The sequence below is a fragment of the Anastrepha ludens genome, chromosome 2 (genome assembly GCF_028408465.1).
Source record: "Anastrepha ludens isolate Willacy chromosome 2, idAnaLude1.1, whole genome shotgun sequence".
NCBI lineage: Eukaryota > Metazoa > Arthropoda > Insecta > Diptera > Tephritidae > Anastrepha > Anastrepha ludens.
The window spans coordinates 99,868,104-99,887,909 of NC_071498.1; the positions used below are offsets into that span (position 1 = coordinate 99,868,104).

The 19,806-nt window shown below is 35.9% G+C and overlaps 1 protein-coding gene and 1 pseudogene across 1 annotated transcript; both read left to right on the forward strand.

The window, feature by feature from the left end:
• LOC128854893 (probable cytochrome P450 12e1, mitochondrial) overlaps nucleotides 1-13,451 on the forward strand; it is a 38,864-nt pseudogene extending 25,413 nt beyond the window's left edge.
• Nucleotides 1,576-10,659, forward strand: LOC128854892 (cytochrome P450 CYP12A2-like). Its single transcript, XM_054089349.1, has 5 exons — nucleotides 1,576-1,796; nucleotides 4,775-4,886; nucleotides 8,893-9,139; nucleotides 9,199-9,751; nucleotides 9,816-10,659. Exons 1-5 carry the CDS (start codon nucleotides 1,710-1,712, stop codon nucleotides 10,407-10,409), a joined length of 1,593 nt encoding a protein of 530 aa, XP_053945324.1. The 5' UTR covers nucleotides 1,576-1,709; the 3' UTR covers nucleotides 10,410-10,659.
• Nucleotides 13,452-19,806: the final 6,355 nt, after the last annotated feature.

The following is a 19,806-nucleotide window of genomic DNA, read 5'->3' on the forward strand; positions in this document are numbered from 1 at the left end:
TTCCCCACGCGCTCCATATCTTCAACTTTAACAACATTTATAGTTTTTCAGTAGTGTACACATAAATGGGAACAAATGGTAAATTTGTTTTTACTGGCAATAGGACTTTTAAATCATTAAGGGAGAATGCTTTATGGAAAGTAATGGCGCAATTGAAAGTGAAAATCAAAGTATGCAAATTTTGGTCTAGTGCGAGAAAAATATAATATCTGGAATTCAAGGGGCAGAGAAAATTGGTACTCCAAAACTCGGATTTTTTTTAGACTATTAGACTTCTGCGAATACCTCTAGTAATGACTATATCGAAAGTGCTCAAGTACGTTTTAAATTTCTACAATCTCTTCGATACCACAGATTATATCTGTACTGTGGATGCTACGAGGCATAGTGATGCTACGCGGAATGAGAAAGCAAATCAGTAAGGACAGAACTTGAGGCCTAAAATTTGAGTTATCTTACTTTATAGTTGAGGTAGACTGGACAAAAGTAGAGCGATTCCATGTCAAGTGGTCCAAGTATTTTGGACATTGTCGCACCTTTTTCTAGAAATTGTTGTTTGTAAGTCTGAGTGTAATAAGACAACTGAAAAATGTTTGTAAATTTCAAATTGATTCAATGTTGAAAAATTTTAAATAAAGTATTTTGAAGTCCAATATATTTGATTCTGTTGAATTCTTTTGGATAAAATATACTTTTTATACCAGTGAACCTACCGCTTGTGCGTTGATTCTTCATCGCAGTATGGGAGTTTTACCATGAAACTTTTAAGGATTAGTGAGAGGTGTTTTTATTTTTCAACAATTAAAAAAAATATTTCCAAAAATTTTTATCTGAAAAAAATTAATTCTCCAAAATATTTTTAGAGTATATTCCCTCCAACGAAGAAAAAACTACAGTTTTACGCCACCTACGAACGGCAGATAGTTTTTTCATGGGTAGCTTTTAATTAACAGAAATACTCTCGGAGGTTTGCCATGACCTGCCATGCGGAGAACGCTAATAGAAAAACTCATTTCTTTCCTTTCAATTGATGTTTCCTGCCCCAGTGGGTCCGGGTTTTTCCGAATTGTAGTCATACGTAAACTCACTCGAAGACCCCTCACTTTCTTTGGGCAGCTTCTGAATTTTGTGCAACATGAACCTGTAAGTACTTTATATTTCGACAAACCATCAACGGATCTTAAGAACGAAATGCCAGATTTACGACTAGCTTTTTAATTGTGTTTTACTAAATAAACTTTTTTAAACCAAAAATAATTAAACAGTGTTTGTTAATAGAAATATAAGCCACATATGTAAGTAATCCACATTTGAAATTTTTTTTAGTTATTATATGTTGCAGACGCTTCTTTTAATAAGCGTCACACAACTGCTGCTGCCGCTCACTCGAAAGTTTTACTGCGTAATTTTAAAACACTTGTGGCTCGCTAATCCTTTATGAGTGCAGAGTTATTAATAATACATATATATATTAATACATACATGTCATACAGCATATATGGTAATTTACAATTTTAAATTATTTCTCTTTTTTTATAAAATTTAACGCTCACTCGAGCAAACTGTGCGACAGCGGCTTCAGTCGATTGTTCACTTGCAGACTGTGTGGTTCCAAAACAAGCGCGAAAAATATACAAATACATATATATGTATATTTCTGAATTTATAAATCATAACTAAGAAAGCCAAATCAACAAAATACACAAATTATGTTTTATCAAAAACTTCAATTTCGCTGTTTGCCAAAAGCGGTTGTGTCGATTCGTAGTTTGAATACACAAGCTAAGCCGAGAGACGTAAGTTCTTACAAGGGTTTTAGGTGCGTGCAACAAACATTAATTTTTTATTAGAACAGTAAAGCGGTCATAAAATCGTGAAAGTGAATCGTGATCAAATTATTGTGTTGGAACTAACGTATAATTCAGCTTGACTCAATTATTTTTACAGTAGGTCATAATTGCCAAATGTTGATCATAAAATCTCTATATTAAATATAATATAAACAGAGTTATGAATTGACTTAAGGTCTCTACTTTTAGAAAAAGCAATTGGTAGAAATAAACATATCTTGGCAGCGCTGCAATACAGCTGCATAAAATTACATGCGTTTGTAAAATAGTGAATTATATCAGTTGCATGAGGTATAACCATACTTGCTAGCGTCGAATCTTGCTCAACAACTTTGTTCCTGATTTCAGAAACAAATTTTCGCCCGGTCGAGCAAAGAGATAGCGAGCAGAGAGATAGCGGACAAAGGCGAGGCGAATAGTGTCAATGTTCTGCGACATCAGTTCCTTAGAATAATTTTTGTGAAGCAATTTAATCCCCTAGCTGGCGTTTTTAAGAGCTTGACCTCTTCTTTAAGAAGTTATATACAGTTAGAAGGCCGAAAAAAGCGAATTTTCTAGAATTTTTGATTTATTGATCTAAGATTTTGTACAGATATTATGTCATCTTTTAATTGAATTTTAAAACTTAGTGTTAGTAAAAATATTTATTTGGAAAGGAGCTACAGCTGATCTCTGGGAGCTTCTCTCAAAAAATATGTAAAAATATGTAAAAATGGACAAAATGGCGGTTTCTCAAAAAAACAAATCGATTATTGACCACAATTTCGACCTTAAATTGTTTATAAAAGAAAAATACTAATCGGTGAGAAAAAATCTTCGATTAATTACTTAAAAATAAATATATTTCAGAAGCTCGTGTTAAAATTTCCGACTAATCGTTTCAACCGTTTTCGACTTTGAAAACACCATTTTGAGAAATACGAGTTTGAAAAGCACTTTCAAGCACTCTGAAGCGGCTTTTCAAATTTGCGTGTAACTTCGAAAATATTCACCGAAACGATATTAAATTTTCTGTCTGTATTCTTAGTTCTGTGTGTATGTACATTATGAAAAAAAATTGATTTTTTGAAAATTCTAACTTATATAACCTAAATTTATATAAGTACAAAAAATCATTTCAAGTAAGTCATTTGACTACTAAAATGTTCTACAAAAATAAGGGTCAGAAAATTTCCGTGCGAATTGCCAAATGCATAAAAGATGTCATATTAAAAGAACATAAATATTTACTTGTAATTTTAACATAACATAAGACAAGGTAACTTAACACTGAGTTCAGAGACCTTTCGTCAAGGCTTTTATGGACTTATGTAGGTTCCATGGAGCTGTGACAATAGTTTCAAGAGATGAGATAACGTGAGTTGGAGTGAACCGAGTTTAAGTGAAGTGTGAGTTTTTGTGCTTGCGATCTGCCAAATGGTAATTTTTATTATATACATACATATATATATAATTGGCGCGAACACCGTTTTTGGGTGTTTGGCCGAGCTCCTCCTTCTATTTGTGGCTTGCGTCTTGATGTTGGTCCACAAACGGAGAGACCTATAGTTTCAAGCCGACTTCGAACGGCAGATATTTTTTATGATTAGCTTTTTCATGGCAGAAATACACTCGGAGGTTTGCCATTGCCTGCCGAAGGGCGACGGCTATTAGAAATATGTTTTGCTTAATTTTTGGAGTTTCACCGAGATTCGAACCTACGTTCTCTCTGTGAATTCCGAATGGTAGTCATGCACGAACACATTCGTCTACGGCGGCCGCTGAGTGAAAAAATAACGCTCAAGTAATGAGTCTTATTTTCGATAAAAAAAATAAAACCCTGAAACTAATCATTACTTTTGGTGAAAAAAATTGAATATTTCCGATAAAAAAAATTGGACTAAAAAATATAATAATTATTTTTGCTGAAAATGCAAAGCTTAAACAATCTTTTAAAACTTATCAAATAAAGATTTTGTTGGTAGAGAATATAAAACATAAAAATAATACATAGTCACTGGTATTTGTACTTAAAATATATGTAAGTAGTGATAAATTTAGAGGTATCGGATTTTAAATTGAAATAAATGTGAAATAATTGTGTAGAAGCATTCATGACATTTATTTTTTAAAGATAACCTTTCAAATGCTGCTCGCAACTGCGCCGTAATGCGGCCATCTTAAACCCCAATTTCGAATGACTCGTTGGAGGACTTCGGTCGGTATCTCGTGAATAACTTTAGTAATATTTTTTCTAATTCCTCAATCGAAGCTGGTTTACCCACAAATCATTCACACTTTAAATACGCCCACAAACAAAAGTCCAATGGTGTAACTGAATTGTAATATTTAGTAAGTATACAAGATATATTGCGCGAAGACAGGGCAATAAAACAAATTTTATTTTGGAACAAAAGCATAAAAATATATATATACATATATATATGGATATGTTTTTTTATATATTTATAGTATATATGTATAATTGGTACTCACACGCTTTTAGGGAGTTCGACCTAGCTTTTATTCGTTTTTAACTCGCCTCTAAATGGCTGATGGTTTTTCATGAGGAGCTTTTAGATGGCACAAACAGATAATAAGATCATATTTTCTGAACAATACAATGAAATTCAGAAACCTTATACTATTTTTGATCGCCAATTTTAAATCTCAAAGCATTGAAAATATATAAATTTTTTTGAAAATGATTACGGTCCCTCCTTTCCACAAGTGATAAATTGACATCTCTGGCCAAAATTTGGAAGCTGCGATCCACTGTAAAAACAAAAACTGGGACGTGCTGGACTATAATTTTGTTCTCCCGAGATAATCTACTTGTGATTTACCTACTTTTGGCATTATATTCTACAAAATTCTGTTGAATTGTGTTATTATTCGCCTGAATTAAATAAAACGCGTATACAAAATAGTTTCCACTTTTATAGGTACAAACTGCCACAAAAGATCCCTTAACTGATGAATGGGCATCCGCAAAACCGTTTCAGGCTATACCAGGACCTAGCAAATATAAATTGTTCGTTGAGTTCCTGCCCGGCGGTAAGAATAATTTTAGTATTGTAATTTATGTTCATTACGCTCTTTAATTGTTAGCAAGAGTGCAAAAAAACAGCTTATTAAGAAGCTTTAAAAACTCTTTACCCAGACAGAATATGGCTCGGAATCTTTGATGTGAAAAACAATTCCAAGCAATTGTCACCAGACAGGCCAAAATACACCCCAGCGAAGCGTTAGCATACGCACTCGTTTATTCGGGCAGGTTCAGTAATTTATTTCAGAGTGAATTTCAATGCAATTGTTAAAAAATTTCAATAAAATTCTCTCGGAAGTGAATTTCAGAACCTGCCCGATTATGTCCATTTACAATGTGATCGCAGCGCATTAATAAGCGAATACCCGGTATTTTTCACTAGCTCTCCGTACGTATTTGACTTGAAAAGTTCTAAAAATCGCATAATGCAATTTTCAGCAATTATAAAACATTGCTTTTAATGGAAAATAGAAAAAAAATCTGAGGGTGTGTATTTTTCGCAGATGAGAAAAAAATCAACGAAACAATAAATTTTTGTCCAGAAAAACGTTGTTTTAAATAAAACATTAAAAATGTTAAAAAGAACCGAAGATATTTTACAATATTCCAAACTCAATACCAAAACTTTCAACATTGAATAAATCTCAAAATTTTAAAAATTATTTTAAAACTTTTTTCACTTCTGCTTATTATACTTAAGTCAGCAAAATGTAAGTGCATACGTGGATCCCTTGGCAGGGAATCACTCGTTAATGTCATGGGTGAAATATTAAGAAAGAAGATGAAAAAAGTTCACAAACTTATTTTCTTTCAAATTTCATACAGAAGTTATTGAGTATAAGCTCCTCATGTGTTGTTACAGAAAAAATGTTGGTGTTGTTCTCGTAGGGAACTTTGTATCTGGTTAACAGTGGGTAAATAAAAGGAGCTGCGTAGCCCATAGCTAAATTAAAACCATACAGCTTATTTTTCTTAGCAAATATTTTCTGGCATAAAGGATCGAAGCAGGATCAGGTAACAAAAAATTTAAGTAAGCAAAAAACTGTCCAATTTACTGTTATAATATCTATGATCAACTGTTCAACGACGATTGAACAAATTCAACATAGTTTGTAAACAACTATTTTTCCAAAAAATGTTCAGTTATTAAAAATTGTCTTCTTATCCAATAGAGATTTCTAACTACTTCAAGTTCTCTGGACGAATGCTATTTTCTACACATTTCACTAATATGCCAATAGATATGTTTTTTTGATTAAATTTTACACAACTTTAAAAATATTTTATGTTCAATTTTTCTATTAAAACTAATTTCTCGTTAATGCATACATAAAGAAAGTGTAGTGTATCGCCTAGCTTTTAATGTGTTCAGTGGGGTGGAGACTGCCACCGCCTCCGCTACGTCTAGTGTCGAACCTTTTCTTGCCAGCTCATCCGCTATCTCATTACCCCGACTGTTCCTATGACCGGGAACCCATATCAGAGTGATTTCAAGCCAATGGCTAAGCAATTCCAGCTCTTCTCTACACTGTAAGACCAGTTTGGATGAAATGTAGTTTTTTGAGCAGTGAGTTGTCCAGCTTCATATGTCTCTGAGTCCCACCGCGTAGCGGTCTTGCAAGTAGCGATTGTTTTAATGTGTAAATCTAATAATAGCAGATGAGTTAGTACATTGAGCGCTTCAGTAGGACTGGTGATAAGCGCTCCTGTAGTTAAGATACACGCTGTTCTTTGTATCTTGTTCAGCTTAGTTTTGTTATATTTCTTTTCTGTTGCAGGCCACCAAACTAGTGCCGCATATGTTAGTATTGGCCTTACAATGTATGTATAGGACCAATTGGATAATTTTGGTTGGAGACCCCATTTTTTACCCAACATTCTCTTACACGTGTAAAGTCTTATATTCGCTTTCTTCATCTCTACGTTGGACTTCCAGCTGAGTTTGGGGTCTAGAATAACACCTAGGTATTTTGTCTGTTGGGTTAGCGTGAGACTGACGCCGTTTAGTTCTGGGAGATTTAAGTTTGGTACCTTGGTTTTCTTACTAAATAGCATCAGTTCAATTTTTCTCGGGTTTATACTTAAACCACAGTCCGTCGCCCAATCCTTCCATATTTTCACTGATTGTGGTTGGAAACATTCCTGAAACCATAGCAACTATGTCGTCCGCGCACGCCACTACTTTAATTTCCTTTCGGTTGAATTTGGTAAGGATGTTGTTAGCGACTAGTAACCACAGCAGAGGGGATAAGACTCCTCCCTGAGAGGTTCCCCTATTGACAGAGCATTTTATCGTGCTGCTGCCTACCTCACCGATGATTATTCTAGTTTTTAGCATGTTCTCTATCTATTCTGTGAGACCTATATCTGTGCCTAACATATTAAGAGCCTCAATTATGGATCTTGTGCTAACCTTGTTGAATGACCCCAATATGTCGAGAAAAGCGACTAGTGAGTATTGTTTGTATTCTATGGTCCTCTCAATCGCACTTAGAACCTCATGAACAGCTGTCTCTGTGGATTTTCTTTTGAGGTAGGCATGTTGAGATGGTGAAATCGTTGTCTCTGTAATCTTTTCCCTGAGATATACATCCAACAACCGCTCGAGAGTTTTGAGAATAAAGTAGGATAAGCTGATGGGTCTGGAATATGCCCTAGCATAAGGCTTTTTTCTGAAAAAGACTTCCAGGCAAGGAATTGCCACAGCATGGCTGGGAATATCCCACCTGGACTGGCTGCTTTATTTTAATTCAAAGCTTTTCATCGCCCATAATATTCTATCTTGGGATACGATGCGATTGATTGTAATGGATGACAGGTTGGATGTGTGGACACTGTTACTATTGTTCTCAATATATTCTATGTTGCCTGAGAAATGTGTATTTATAGGATATTCTATAGTGTCGGTCGAGAGTTTTGTCTATTCTCCGTTATCTTTCTTCAAGAAGGAAGGGCAGGAGTTTTCTTTGGATAAAAGCTTGCCTAGTCTGGCCGTACCTTCGGTTGATTCAATGAAGCTACAAAAATCTCTCCAAGGCTCTGCCCGAGCCTCTTTGATTGCTTTCTTGTATTCCCTAAGGCAATCTTTGTAGGGTTTGAAGTACTTGTGTTTGTAGCAGATATTGAAGACTTCTCTTGTCATTTTCCTGAGTTGACTTAAATCTTCATTCCACCAGGTAGGATAGGTTGTTTTGCCATATGTGGCGGGACATGAAGCTTCAAGCCCTCTCGTCAACGAAGCTTCGAAAGATCTTAATTTCTCATCTAAGTTTTCACTTGACGTTGTGGTTTTATTTATGTGTTAAAGTTTAGGCTGGGTCACTCTACGGACGCAGTGTATACATACATACATATTCCTGATCAAAAAGTTTCCAGAATAACCGTCAGGTCACGCCACAGATTAGAGTTCTTTTTTGTTGTTTTTTTAGGTTGTCCGCATCTGTGATTATCAAAATTTGACCGCCATTGCTTGACATTTGTAACAGTTACTCCGTCTTGAGTAAATCTCTTTTTTGCAGTTAACAAGGACTGTTAGTCGGGCATTTATGAGGCAACTCGTGGATTTTGCACCATAATAATGGCTTCTTGTGACTTTTTTCGGTTTTATCGATTCAAAACCAGTTAAAAAATCATTATTAGAAACGCGTCTTAACAGTCAAAAGGAAATAATGGAAAAATTGAAGACGCTCTGATGGCGATACCAAAAATAGAGTTCAAGCAATGTTTCGAGAGCTGGATGGAACACTGGCATAAATGAGGAGTACTTGCATTTGATGAGGAGTACTTTAAAGGGGATAATATTATTAATAAGTGATAAACTTGCATATTGAATATTCTGATTATATTTCGGGAACTTTTTTATCGAGGTGGTACATATATAATTATATAGTTGGTCAGTTCCTTCGGATTTAAAACTTTTCTCCTCTAGGAAACATACCTCTAGTATTAAGAACATTTGAAGAATAAAATTCTTGTCCACGAACAGCACTTCAATTTGAAATATTCTAATTTCAGGCCGCTTTCACAACAAATCCCTCGTTGAGCTCAACACATTATGGCGCAAGAATTATGGCGATATATTTTTAATACCCGGTATTTTTGGTAAACGTGATGTGCTCTTCACTTTTCAGCCCAACGATTACCAGACAGTTTTTCGCACTGAAGGCCCACAACCTATACGCATGGGCCTCGACATTGTGCAATACCATCGACAGGTGCATCGGCCCGAAATCTTTAAGCATGCTGCGGGGCTAGTGGCAGAGTAAGTCTTTGAAATGAACGTTGTTTTTTATGATCAATTCTTTTTTATCTCGCTTACAGACAGGGAGAAGGCTGGGCACACTTTCGCACCGCCGTCAATCCGGTTATGATGAACCCAAAGACAACTAATGTCTATGCACCTAAAATGAATAGAGTTGCCGATGAATTTTTGGAGCTAATCAAACGAAAACGTGATTCGCACACACACGAAATGTCCAGTGATTTTGAAAGCTACATCAATTACTGGGCCATGGACGCCGTGTGTTTGGTGGCGCTCGATACAGAGTTGGGTATGATAAACAATAGCGCTGATCATCCCAAAGCTAAGGCAGTCATTGATGGCATGCGCAAATTTTTCGAGCTGCTGTTTGAGTTGGACTTGAAGCCATCGTTGTGGAAGTATGTGGCTACACCGAATTTTCGCCGCGTCATACGCACTTTAGATGAGTTAACCGAAATCTCAATTCACTACATCGATGAGGCTATAAAACGAGACGCAGCCCAATTGGCACAGAGCGATGTTGAACAGAGCGTATTGCAACGGCTGATTAGCATCGATCGCACAGTGGCCATTGTCATGGCAATGGATATGATGATGGCGGGCGTGGATACGGTTAGTAGATAAGCTAACAAATTCTAAGCTCTAAAGTTCTCAAAACAGTATTTTTTCATTGTAGACTACTTCCGCCATGACGAGTTGCCTTCTCAGTCTCGCTAAGAATACCGAAAAACAAAGTCTGCTGCGCGAAGAAGTGCTTGGTATTTTACCCGATAAGCATAGCGCCGTTACAAGCGCTAAACTAAAGAATTTGCCCTATTTACGCGCTTGCATTAAAGAGGCTTTTCGTCTGTATCCAGTTGCCGCGGGAAATTTTCGCACAACCGCTCAAGATGTGATACTCAGTGGTTATCAAGTGTCCAAAGGCGTGGATGTTGCCATGCCAGCTTACTTGTTGCAGCGCGACGAGCAAAACTATGGTCGTCCAAATGAGTACTTGCCGGAACGTTGGTTGCGTGGCGTAAGCCCAGTAGACGCCTCTGGTTGTGCGCTCAATCGAAATGTGCCCTTCGTATTTCTGCCATTTGGCTTTGGCCCACGCATTTGCATTGGCAAACGTATTGTAGCTTTAGAATTGGAGGTTACGTTGGCTAAAGTAATCAGGAATTTTGAAATTGGTTATGACTACCCCGCAGAGGGTATGTTTAAGACAAATATTATTCATGTTCCGGCGAAACCACTTCATTTTAAGTTCACTGATGTGAGAACGTAAAATTATGATATACTTTCATCTGGTGTTCTAAATTAAACACAAATTTACAGCGACGTTTATTAAAATATATCAAACACCCTCTATTCAAGAGATGAGTTTTGCATTATTTCGCCAAAGAACTAAAAAAATGTGGTTATATGTACACCAAACTTTGGTTTATTTTTTCACTCTCTCTATTTATAATACATTTTTGCTAATTCTGTAAAACCTCTCCCAAAACTCAGTTAGTTTTTATGTTTGAAGGTATTAAAGAACGTGGCTATCCCGCCGATACAGCGTTCCCACGACTATCGATTCTACGTTACCGAAGCGACCTACGACTTCAAGAGCTTTCTTCAAAAGTTCATGGAGAATATTTTATACCATAAAACGAAGCGTCTACATAAAGGTGATAAAGTACTAAGGTGCTCCTTGAGGAATTACCTTATAGGATTAGGATTTAGTTATTGAGCGGTTAATTAGTTATTAACCTGCCGAAGAATGACTGCTCTTCTACCTGAAAAACCGCACGATGCGGCTGAAGACTAAATAAAATGGTCGGGAGTGCCATCCTCTCAGAATTACTGCAGCTGAAGCTAAGCCTACCTAAGACTACCTGACTACCGCAACATCTTACAGGCTGAGTCAATAGCATTCAAAGATGCTGCATCGCGTGTAAGGGCCTCATCCGTTATTGCATAATCGACCATTATTTACTCCGACAGTTAAGTTGCCATACAATCTCTACCAAACAATAACACTTCTTCTAAGCAGCAACTGAATGCAGAGCGGTACACCGCGAACGTTGTCTGAGCTGGCTAGGAAGTGCACTGATCTTAAATCAGTAACTCTGCCTTTTGAAATAACTAGACAACTAGACACTCTACAAGACTGTCATCATGCCCGTCCTAACGTATGGCGCAGAAGCTTGGACGATGACAACATCCGATGAAGCGACGCTTGGAGTGTTTGAGAAAAAGATTCTGTGTAAGATTTTTGGACCTTTGCACGTTGGCAACGGCGAATATCGCAGACGATGGAACGATGAGCTGTATGAGCTTTACGACGACATAGACATAGCGCAGCGAATAAAGATCCAGCGGCTTCGTTGGCTGGATCCTGTCGTCCGAATGCATACAAACGCTCCGGGTCTCAAAGTATTCACTGCGGTACCAGCTGATGGTAGCGGAGGAAGAGGGCGGCCTCCTCTGTGTTGGCAAAATCAGGTGGAGAAGACTTGGCTTCATCTTTCCAACTGTCGCCGGTTAGCACAAGAAAAATGCAACTGGTGAGCTTTGTTAAACTCACCCAAACAACGCTTAAGCAGTTATCGTGTCAATCAAGGAGAAGGAGAAGACTGAACCCTCATTGTATTTCTACAGTGGTTAGTGTCATCACCGAGAAGCGTATGGGTGGAAGTGCTGAGGCTGAACACTTTCTCTACCACTTGTAAGCTGTTGCCTTTCCTCCTACCATCAACGAACTTTGAAAAAGGGTGAATATCTTTTAGAGGAAAGGTGATGAAAAGTTGAGGTATTTCAAAAAAAGTTTCGCTTCATATCTCATAAAAGGATTTGGTAAAAAAACATAGGTAATTTACTTTTAAAGTTATTATTTAAGCTAAGCAAACTTAATCGTTGGCAAAAGCTCGATAAACAACTTTTGGCGTCACTTATCTATGCCGTACGTATACTCTATTTATGTGAACAAATCGATATAGGGAATGTAAAAGTGCAAAGTATATGGTATGTGCATATTTTATTAAATATTCCACAATTGGCATTGTCTCCCAGAACTTCGATTTGGTACGTTTGAATTAGTGGCTGGCATATTTTAGTATTATTCTTTCAATATATGAACTTTTTCACCATCATCAAATTTCGCTCTTAAACAAATAAATACTATAATAAAAAAAACAACTGTAGATATGTTATCAAGGTACTTAAAAACAGCTGATCAATTCAGCTAGCGTTATCTGGCTTTTGTAAAGGTACGGTGCAAACGGAAAAGAAGAAAGGTTTTGATGAATGCATTTATAGGTAGAAAGAGGAGGAGGAGTGGGAAATAAAATACGAAATTATTTTCTTTTTCAATATACTATTTTATAGGCCTCATTTACCACTTAAATCATAAATTATTACTATCATGAAATCTGTACTCAGATTCTTTGTACTCTCGGAAGAGCTGGAAATCAATAAGAAATTTGCGGTTGTTATGGCACTGGATATGATGGTAGCTGGTATTGATACGGTAAGTGCAACTACGCAAACTAAATAAAAGATATGAAAATTAATTTCAGTCATTGGATTACACAGACGAGCTCTACTTTGACTGGCCTACTGCTGTGCATTGCAAAGAATCCCGATAAACAACAAAAACTCTTTGAGGAAAACAAACAAATTCTACCGCAAAAAGATTCACAACTTAAAATTAAGAATATGCAAAACTTGCCGTATTTGCGCGCCACTACCCTATTCTACCAGGAACAGTGCGACGCCTGCCTAGTGATGTAGTGCTGAGCGGCTATCGAATACCCGCCGGCACCGACATATCCATAGGTGCAAATTTATTGATGCGTGACGAGCGTTATGTGCCCCAACCGGATAAGTTCATACCGGAGCGTTGGCTGCGCAACGACAAATCCGCTCAAGCTTTAGAAGGTCAGATTAGCAATCCATTTTTGTATGTACCCTTTGGCTTTGGGCCACGCAGCTGTGTGGGGAAACGTATTGTCAATATGGAGTTGGAAATTACTTTAGCGCGTTTGGTGCGAAATTTTTATATTTAATTTAATTATCCAACAGAAAATGCATTTGAAATGAAGTTTATGATTGTGCCGCAGATACCACTGAAATTCAAATTCGCAGAGAGGAAAGAATAACCTATGAGAAAGAAGGAGTAAAGAAAAGAGCGGGAGCTCTTCAACTGAAGAAATATTTTAAAGTGCACTGCAATGCCTTTTGCATATTTTTATCACACAGTATTTTTTGATATTCGATATTCGATATTTTGTTTTCTTAGCCCTTAAATGCCGAAATTTTTCTATTCAATCGTAATAAATAATTTGCTACCCTATTCAATTCTAAAGCAGTTTGACTACTTTTGTTTTGCTTTTTTTGTTCTAGTATAGTTCTTTCTGCAAAACATAGCATTCATAAAATTCTAAATTTCAATCTTTGTACAAAATTTACTAAAATTCTATAAACTTGAATTTTACAAGCTATCAAACTGACAGAAGAAGAAATTATTTCCTATTTTCGTATAAAACTTGAAAATTAGATTTGCACAGTTTTTGTTAGACAAAGCTGTGCTTTTATAAAACAAAATTATGAACATTGCAAAAAAAGGAATATAGTGAAAACTGGTCGTTGTTGTGCTACCATTGGCGCAAATTTAATCGGTCCATCGGAAGATTTATAATTTTTGCCAATCATATTTGACACTTGTGAACTAGACAGCTGCAATATACAAGCAGTCGAGCAGTGGAGCGCGCAAAGGTCAAAATAGAGATTTGAACCACTTAAAATCATTTTTTATTTAGTAGAAAAGTTATTCTAAACCAAAATTTCGGACGATTTTTTTTTTTTTGTAGTTTTGAACTATTTTTAACAGTTCCGTGTTTTGATAAAATTGTTGCAGCATAAAAATCGTATGTATTTCCATAGGTATTCCTATGTATAGTCGAAAAAGATAAATTTCTTTCCGGCAGAGCGCTCTTCAAACAAAAGGATTCATCACCAATTTTTATTGCTCTTTTGTTGTATGTTTAAAAAACAAAAACGAAGAAAAAAACTAAAAATAGTGATCACACTAATTAATATGATTATGGCATGTGCAGATATATATCCATTGTAAGGCATTTTCCAAAATCTTTTTTATTTCTATGAACGGGTTTTCCAATTTCACCTTAGGTGAGCTGCAGGTTTTAATGATGCTATTCGAAGTTACTACGAATGAAGCTAAAAGCACAACTGTGAAAGTTTTTATAAGATGCTTTCTTTCGCTTAAGATAATTTTCTATCCTGAAAGATTACGAGGTTTGGTTGGTGAAATATTAGACTTAGCCTGTTACGGAAGAAGTACGCAAGTGCCAAATGCCACCAATCGACAGCTATTGAAGGTGAGGGCTTCTATTTCGCATGTAATATCTCTTGCATTTTGTATGGCTGAAAGATGTGAAATACAAGCAGAGCAAGTTAATGCGCTGACCCATTCTACATTGTCTGTGAAGAGGTTTATGGTCAAGCATGACATCCCGATATAGGGCTGTTTTATTCGCGTGACCTTACGCCATGCGACTTCCCCCCTAAAAGAAATTATTAAAAAACAAAACAGCAAACGCCCTGAACGAGCTGATAAAAGATAACTTCAGCACTGTTGCAAAAAATGGGGAAAAAGAGGAGGAGTACATTGAAAGTGATAATAAGTAGTGAATGAAAATAAAATCTATTAATGACCCCGATAAACTTTCAAAAGCAATTAAAAAAACATCCATATTTAAGTAACTAAAAAAATGCACAAATTAGTTAATATCTCAACAAATTACCGCTTGGCGGTGCTATGCAACTGATTTTAAATTTTCTGGGTTGTATAAGCAATATTTATATAGAGCTTTCTTATACATAGGAATGGGTCGGATTTAGCAGACTCTGGTGGCCGTGTTGCTTTGGCAGCATCTAACGAATTTGTGTTAGTCACTCATGACAATCTACAAATAATACAAATTTATAATTATTAACAATTTGAGAATGTGGTCATACCTCGTGGTGGTAAGAGAATTGGCCACTAAGATCGTCTAATTTTTCTTCTTGGGTTTCCTGAAGTCATATGTACTGTGCAAATATTATAATATCGGAAGCACTGGTTTTAAAAGAGAAGCATACAAAAAATTATTTAATTTCCATTAAACTTCGTTTTGGTCACAACTCGACTACAGTACGATGGTTTATAAAAATTTAATTCGAATGGTTTTTAGTTTTTTGACTACTTCTTACGGTTTTAGCTCATTGCTTAGGCCACCTACTCTACTCAGTTCAATCTGAGCTCGTTTCATAAACATTTTGCTGTGTTACTAATTTTTATCTTTTGCTACTTTCTAACACTTTTGAGCTTTTTTGTGTGAATGCGATATTTGATGATATTGTATGTGATTTGAGCGAGAGATCTGTTTGAGCGGCGAACGTTTGGAGCAATCGCTTAAGATAAGAGAGTCGTAGTAAGTGGTAACGTTAAAATCTTTTACTCCCATAGAGATGTGTGGTGTTCGTGCTCTTTACTTGTTTTGTTTGACTATTTCAAATATGGCTTTGCATAAATTTTAATTTAAAAATAGATGCGTTCTTTATAGAAAGTAAGCGTCACAACTCTAATATTTTTGAGGCATCTACCAAGTCTAGTGCTAATGAGCACTAGAGTATTAACTTTTTATGATAAGAGCTGATCTGAGTGAAACAAATGATTTTCCAAGTGTATTATTCTTCAAACTTACTAAACGTTTTAAGGTTGGTGTTCGAAAATTGCCATGAATAGTGATACTATAAGTAGTATTTCTCAATATTCATAGTGTTTCCCATAAAAGGTGTGTTGCCAGTGTTGACTCCAGCGAAAGAGGAAAAATGCAAGTGTTTTGGAGATGGTCTTACATTTTTCTGAAAATTGTTTCATTTACAGTCTTGAGTATTGTAAGATTTTTTTTTCTTTTCTTTATTTCATACAATCTGTCATAACAATAACACTATTTTTACCTACAATTTAAAGAAGAATAACTTGGAGTAAGAACGCATTTACATATTTTACGTTTTAAATCTTTGCATGAAATCGTTAGGCTGACATTTTTTTTAATCTTGAAGGGTAGTTTATCTTAGAAAAGTTATTTCTTCGGTTATTCGGATGAGTGGCAAGTCAATTGAAGTATCTCTGGCTGGGGTTGTTTATTTCTTCGAAAACTATAGTAACTTGTAGATCACGGTGCAATTTCTCGTTTCGTACAAACCATGGCGCGGAGCACCTTTGACTGAAATCTTTGCACAGTTTCTAGATTTGATTTTGCAGATGAACCCCATAATTGAACTCAGTACGTCCATATCGGTTTCAGAAGGGATTTGTAGATAAGTACCTTATTGTCTTATGCAAGTGCTGAATTATAGCCGATTAACCAGTGTAGTGGTCGCAGTTTCAGTCCAAGCTGCTTTCGCTTTAAAAGTATATGCGATCGTCAAGTAAGATGCCGGTCTAATAGATTACCTAAATATTTGGCATTATCTGTTTGAGATATTGGAACGCTGTTAAGAGATACGGCAGGGCATGAGCCGTTTCAAAGTGTGAATATTATCTGCGCCGATTTGCTTTTGTTAGCTTTTATACGCCATGTTTTCATCCAGTCGCTAGCACTGCTAAGGTTTCCTTGTAAGTAATCTGAAGCAATTGAGGGAAGGGTACTCCTGGCCATGACAACAGTATCATCTGCATATGTGGCTGCATGTGTGTCCTTTGAGTGAATAAAGTATACAAGATGGGGGCTAGAACACTTCCTTGTGAAAAACCTGCTCTAATTGCGTGAAGGTTGTTGGTTTCGTTGTTTACCTTAACAAGAAAATGTCTCTTTTGCAAGTATGATTTTATGAGCATAAAACAGTTTTTTTTTAATTTTTTCAGTATATTTCTTACCACTTGACCACTTCCTACTCGACCAGGTCCATAATACTTGGATCACTTAATATATAATCTATTGTAATAGAAAGTTTGGAACCAGCTTGATATACGAGCATATCTGGGATCATTATGAGTCAAGATTTTAGCTCTCATATGAGATTTCAGATTCTTAGTAGGCCACAAGTCCAGATCGAAACCAAACAAACTCAACCGGCCACGGTGCGTTCAAGTTACAAGGGGGTAAAATTCTAAGAAAAACGGCAACAATGAATGCATTGTTTTTTCTTCGGTTTCTTTTTTTTGGTTTGTATTTATCAAAAGGGAGGTATGTACATATACAGGGTGGGCCATATAGCGTTTGCTTTTTGAACCACTTATTTTTTTGAGAATGGTAACTCAAATGACATGTCAAATGTGTTCATAATTTACTTAAAGGTTTGACATTTACGAAATGGGACCTATACGCTTGAACAAAATTGGGAAATATTGAAAACCTATTTCCAAAGTGGTGAGTCTTCTTCTTCTACATCGGTTACAGTAAATGGCGAGCGTTACTGTGACATGCTCAACGAGTTTTTGTTTCCAAAAATTTGAGAGGATGACATGGACGACATTTGGTTTCAACAGGACGGTGCAACTTGTCACACTGCCAAAGTTACACTCGAACTTTTGGCTACCGTTTCTGAATTCCGATATCAATTGGCCGCCTCGGAGCTGTGATTTAAGCCCGTTGGACTATCTCTGGATGGTTTCGTTTTTGCTATGCGAACCATCCAGAGACGATTGATGTTTTAAAACACGAAATCGAAGTTGTCATTCATGAAATTGGAGCCCAAACAATCAAAAATGTGCTTAAAAATTGGGTTGATCGAATGGCCTACTGTAAAGCCAGTCGTGGCAGTCATTTGAACGATATTATTTTTGACGTGATAACGTCTTATAATTCGATTTAACAGGATGCACGCACGAAAAAATGTGTCGTTACCTTGCTCCTTAGTGTTACCTTGCTCATATGCCGTTACCTTGCTCATTAGTGTTAACTTGCTCATATGTCGTTACCTTGCTCATTTGTAGTTACCTTGCTCATTGCCGTTACCTTGAATGAACTGCAAGCGAAAGCGCGGAACGAACAAAGCAAACGAACGGCAACGTTCGACATCTGGCTCTGTCCTACTTGAGTGAGCGTATATATGTATGTATATGCGCATATGTACATATATAAATTCACGTATTTGTACTTGCATATGCCTTCTTATTTATTATTATTAATTTGATTTACTTGAAGAATTTAAAATAAAACCAAGTTTATTAATAATACCTGTTGTTTTAAAGTTATTATTATTAATTTTTTTATTATACATATATGAAGGAAAAAATGTATGGTAATGTTTACCATATACCTTATAAGATATGTTGTATACTAATATATGTATATAAACATGCATATACAATACATATACAATTTCGCGCAATTTTCAAAAAGAACAAAGCTATATGTAAAGATGCATACAAGTCATATGGACATATCAAATATACGAATCTATTCCGTTCGCAAGCAAATGTAAGCTAATGTGCTTGAACTGCAAGCGAGAGCGCGGAACGAACGACAAAGAGCACAATCGGTCCCCGCGTTCGGCAACGTTCGACATCTGGCTCTGTCCTACGTAAATGAGCATATATATGTATGTATATGCGCATATGTAGGTATATAAATTCACATACTAGTATTTGCATATGCCTTCTTCCTGTGTGCATGGTAATGAACCATTTCTCTGTTGAGAATAGGACGATGATAGAAAAAGTAGGAAATGAAAGGGAGTGTTTCGAGTTTAAAGTGTCTTGAAAAAGGTAAATCGATGATGGTGCCTCTTAGTGTTGTTGACTTATTAACGTCTGATGCACAATCGAAATTGAAGATATCTTTCATGAATTCTATAAATGTTTCGTAATTTTTCACGTTTGTGTAAATGTAACTTGACCTATTCTATTGCAATTCCATTTACCTCCTCCTCTATATCCATACAAAATATCTATCAAACAAATAAAATTAAAATTTTGTTTTGCAAATTGCAACCATTACATCAATATTTTCTTATGACGTTGTCACGTTAAACTATCGTCAGTAAACCGACTTTACAGACAACCTCTTTTTATTTATAAATGACAATGTTCATAGTAATACGAATGTCGAAGAAAATACAAGATTTGGTAGGCCAACGGTCGGAAATGTCGATAAAATCACGGAAGTAGCGAAATTGAGTGGGCATATGAAAATTATTATTTTCCCCAAAAACAGAATATTAGACACAAAAATAAATAATTATATGGGTGCAAGATACTGGTTTACATACGAGAAAAATAGTGAAAAATATCGCACTTAAATCGCGGTGAGCCGACTCAAACAATCGCCAAGTCCAACTTAACACCCAAGTAGAACACGCTTTGGTATAAAAACGGGAACACCATTTCGAAAGAAAAGAGGATTATTACGGCTTTTATTTCAGAATTAAAGGAAATAATAAATAAAAGAACAGTACAATATTTTGCAATGAATTAACATTTTCTGGATTACATATATTTATCATAATATTATATAGCATATAAATGTAGCGTTTTTCTTTCATAAGTTCATTTTTCGCTTTATCAACTGATAAGTTAATTTTTCGCTTTATCAACAAATTCAATTCCTATCTTGCTTAGAATAGCAACTGTGTAAGTAGATAGCAAACAAATATTTATATGCGCCTCATAACAAGTGGATCAGTTA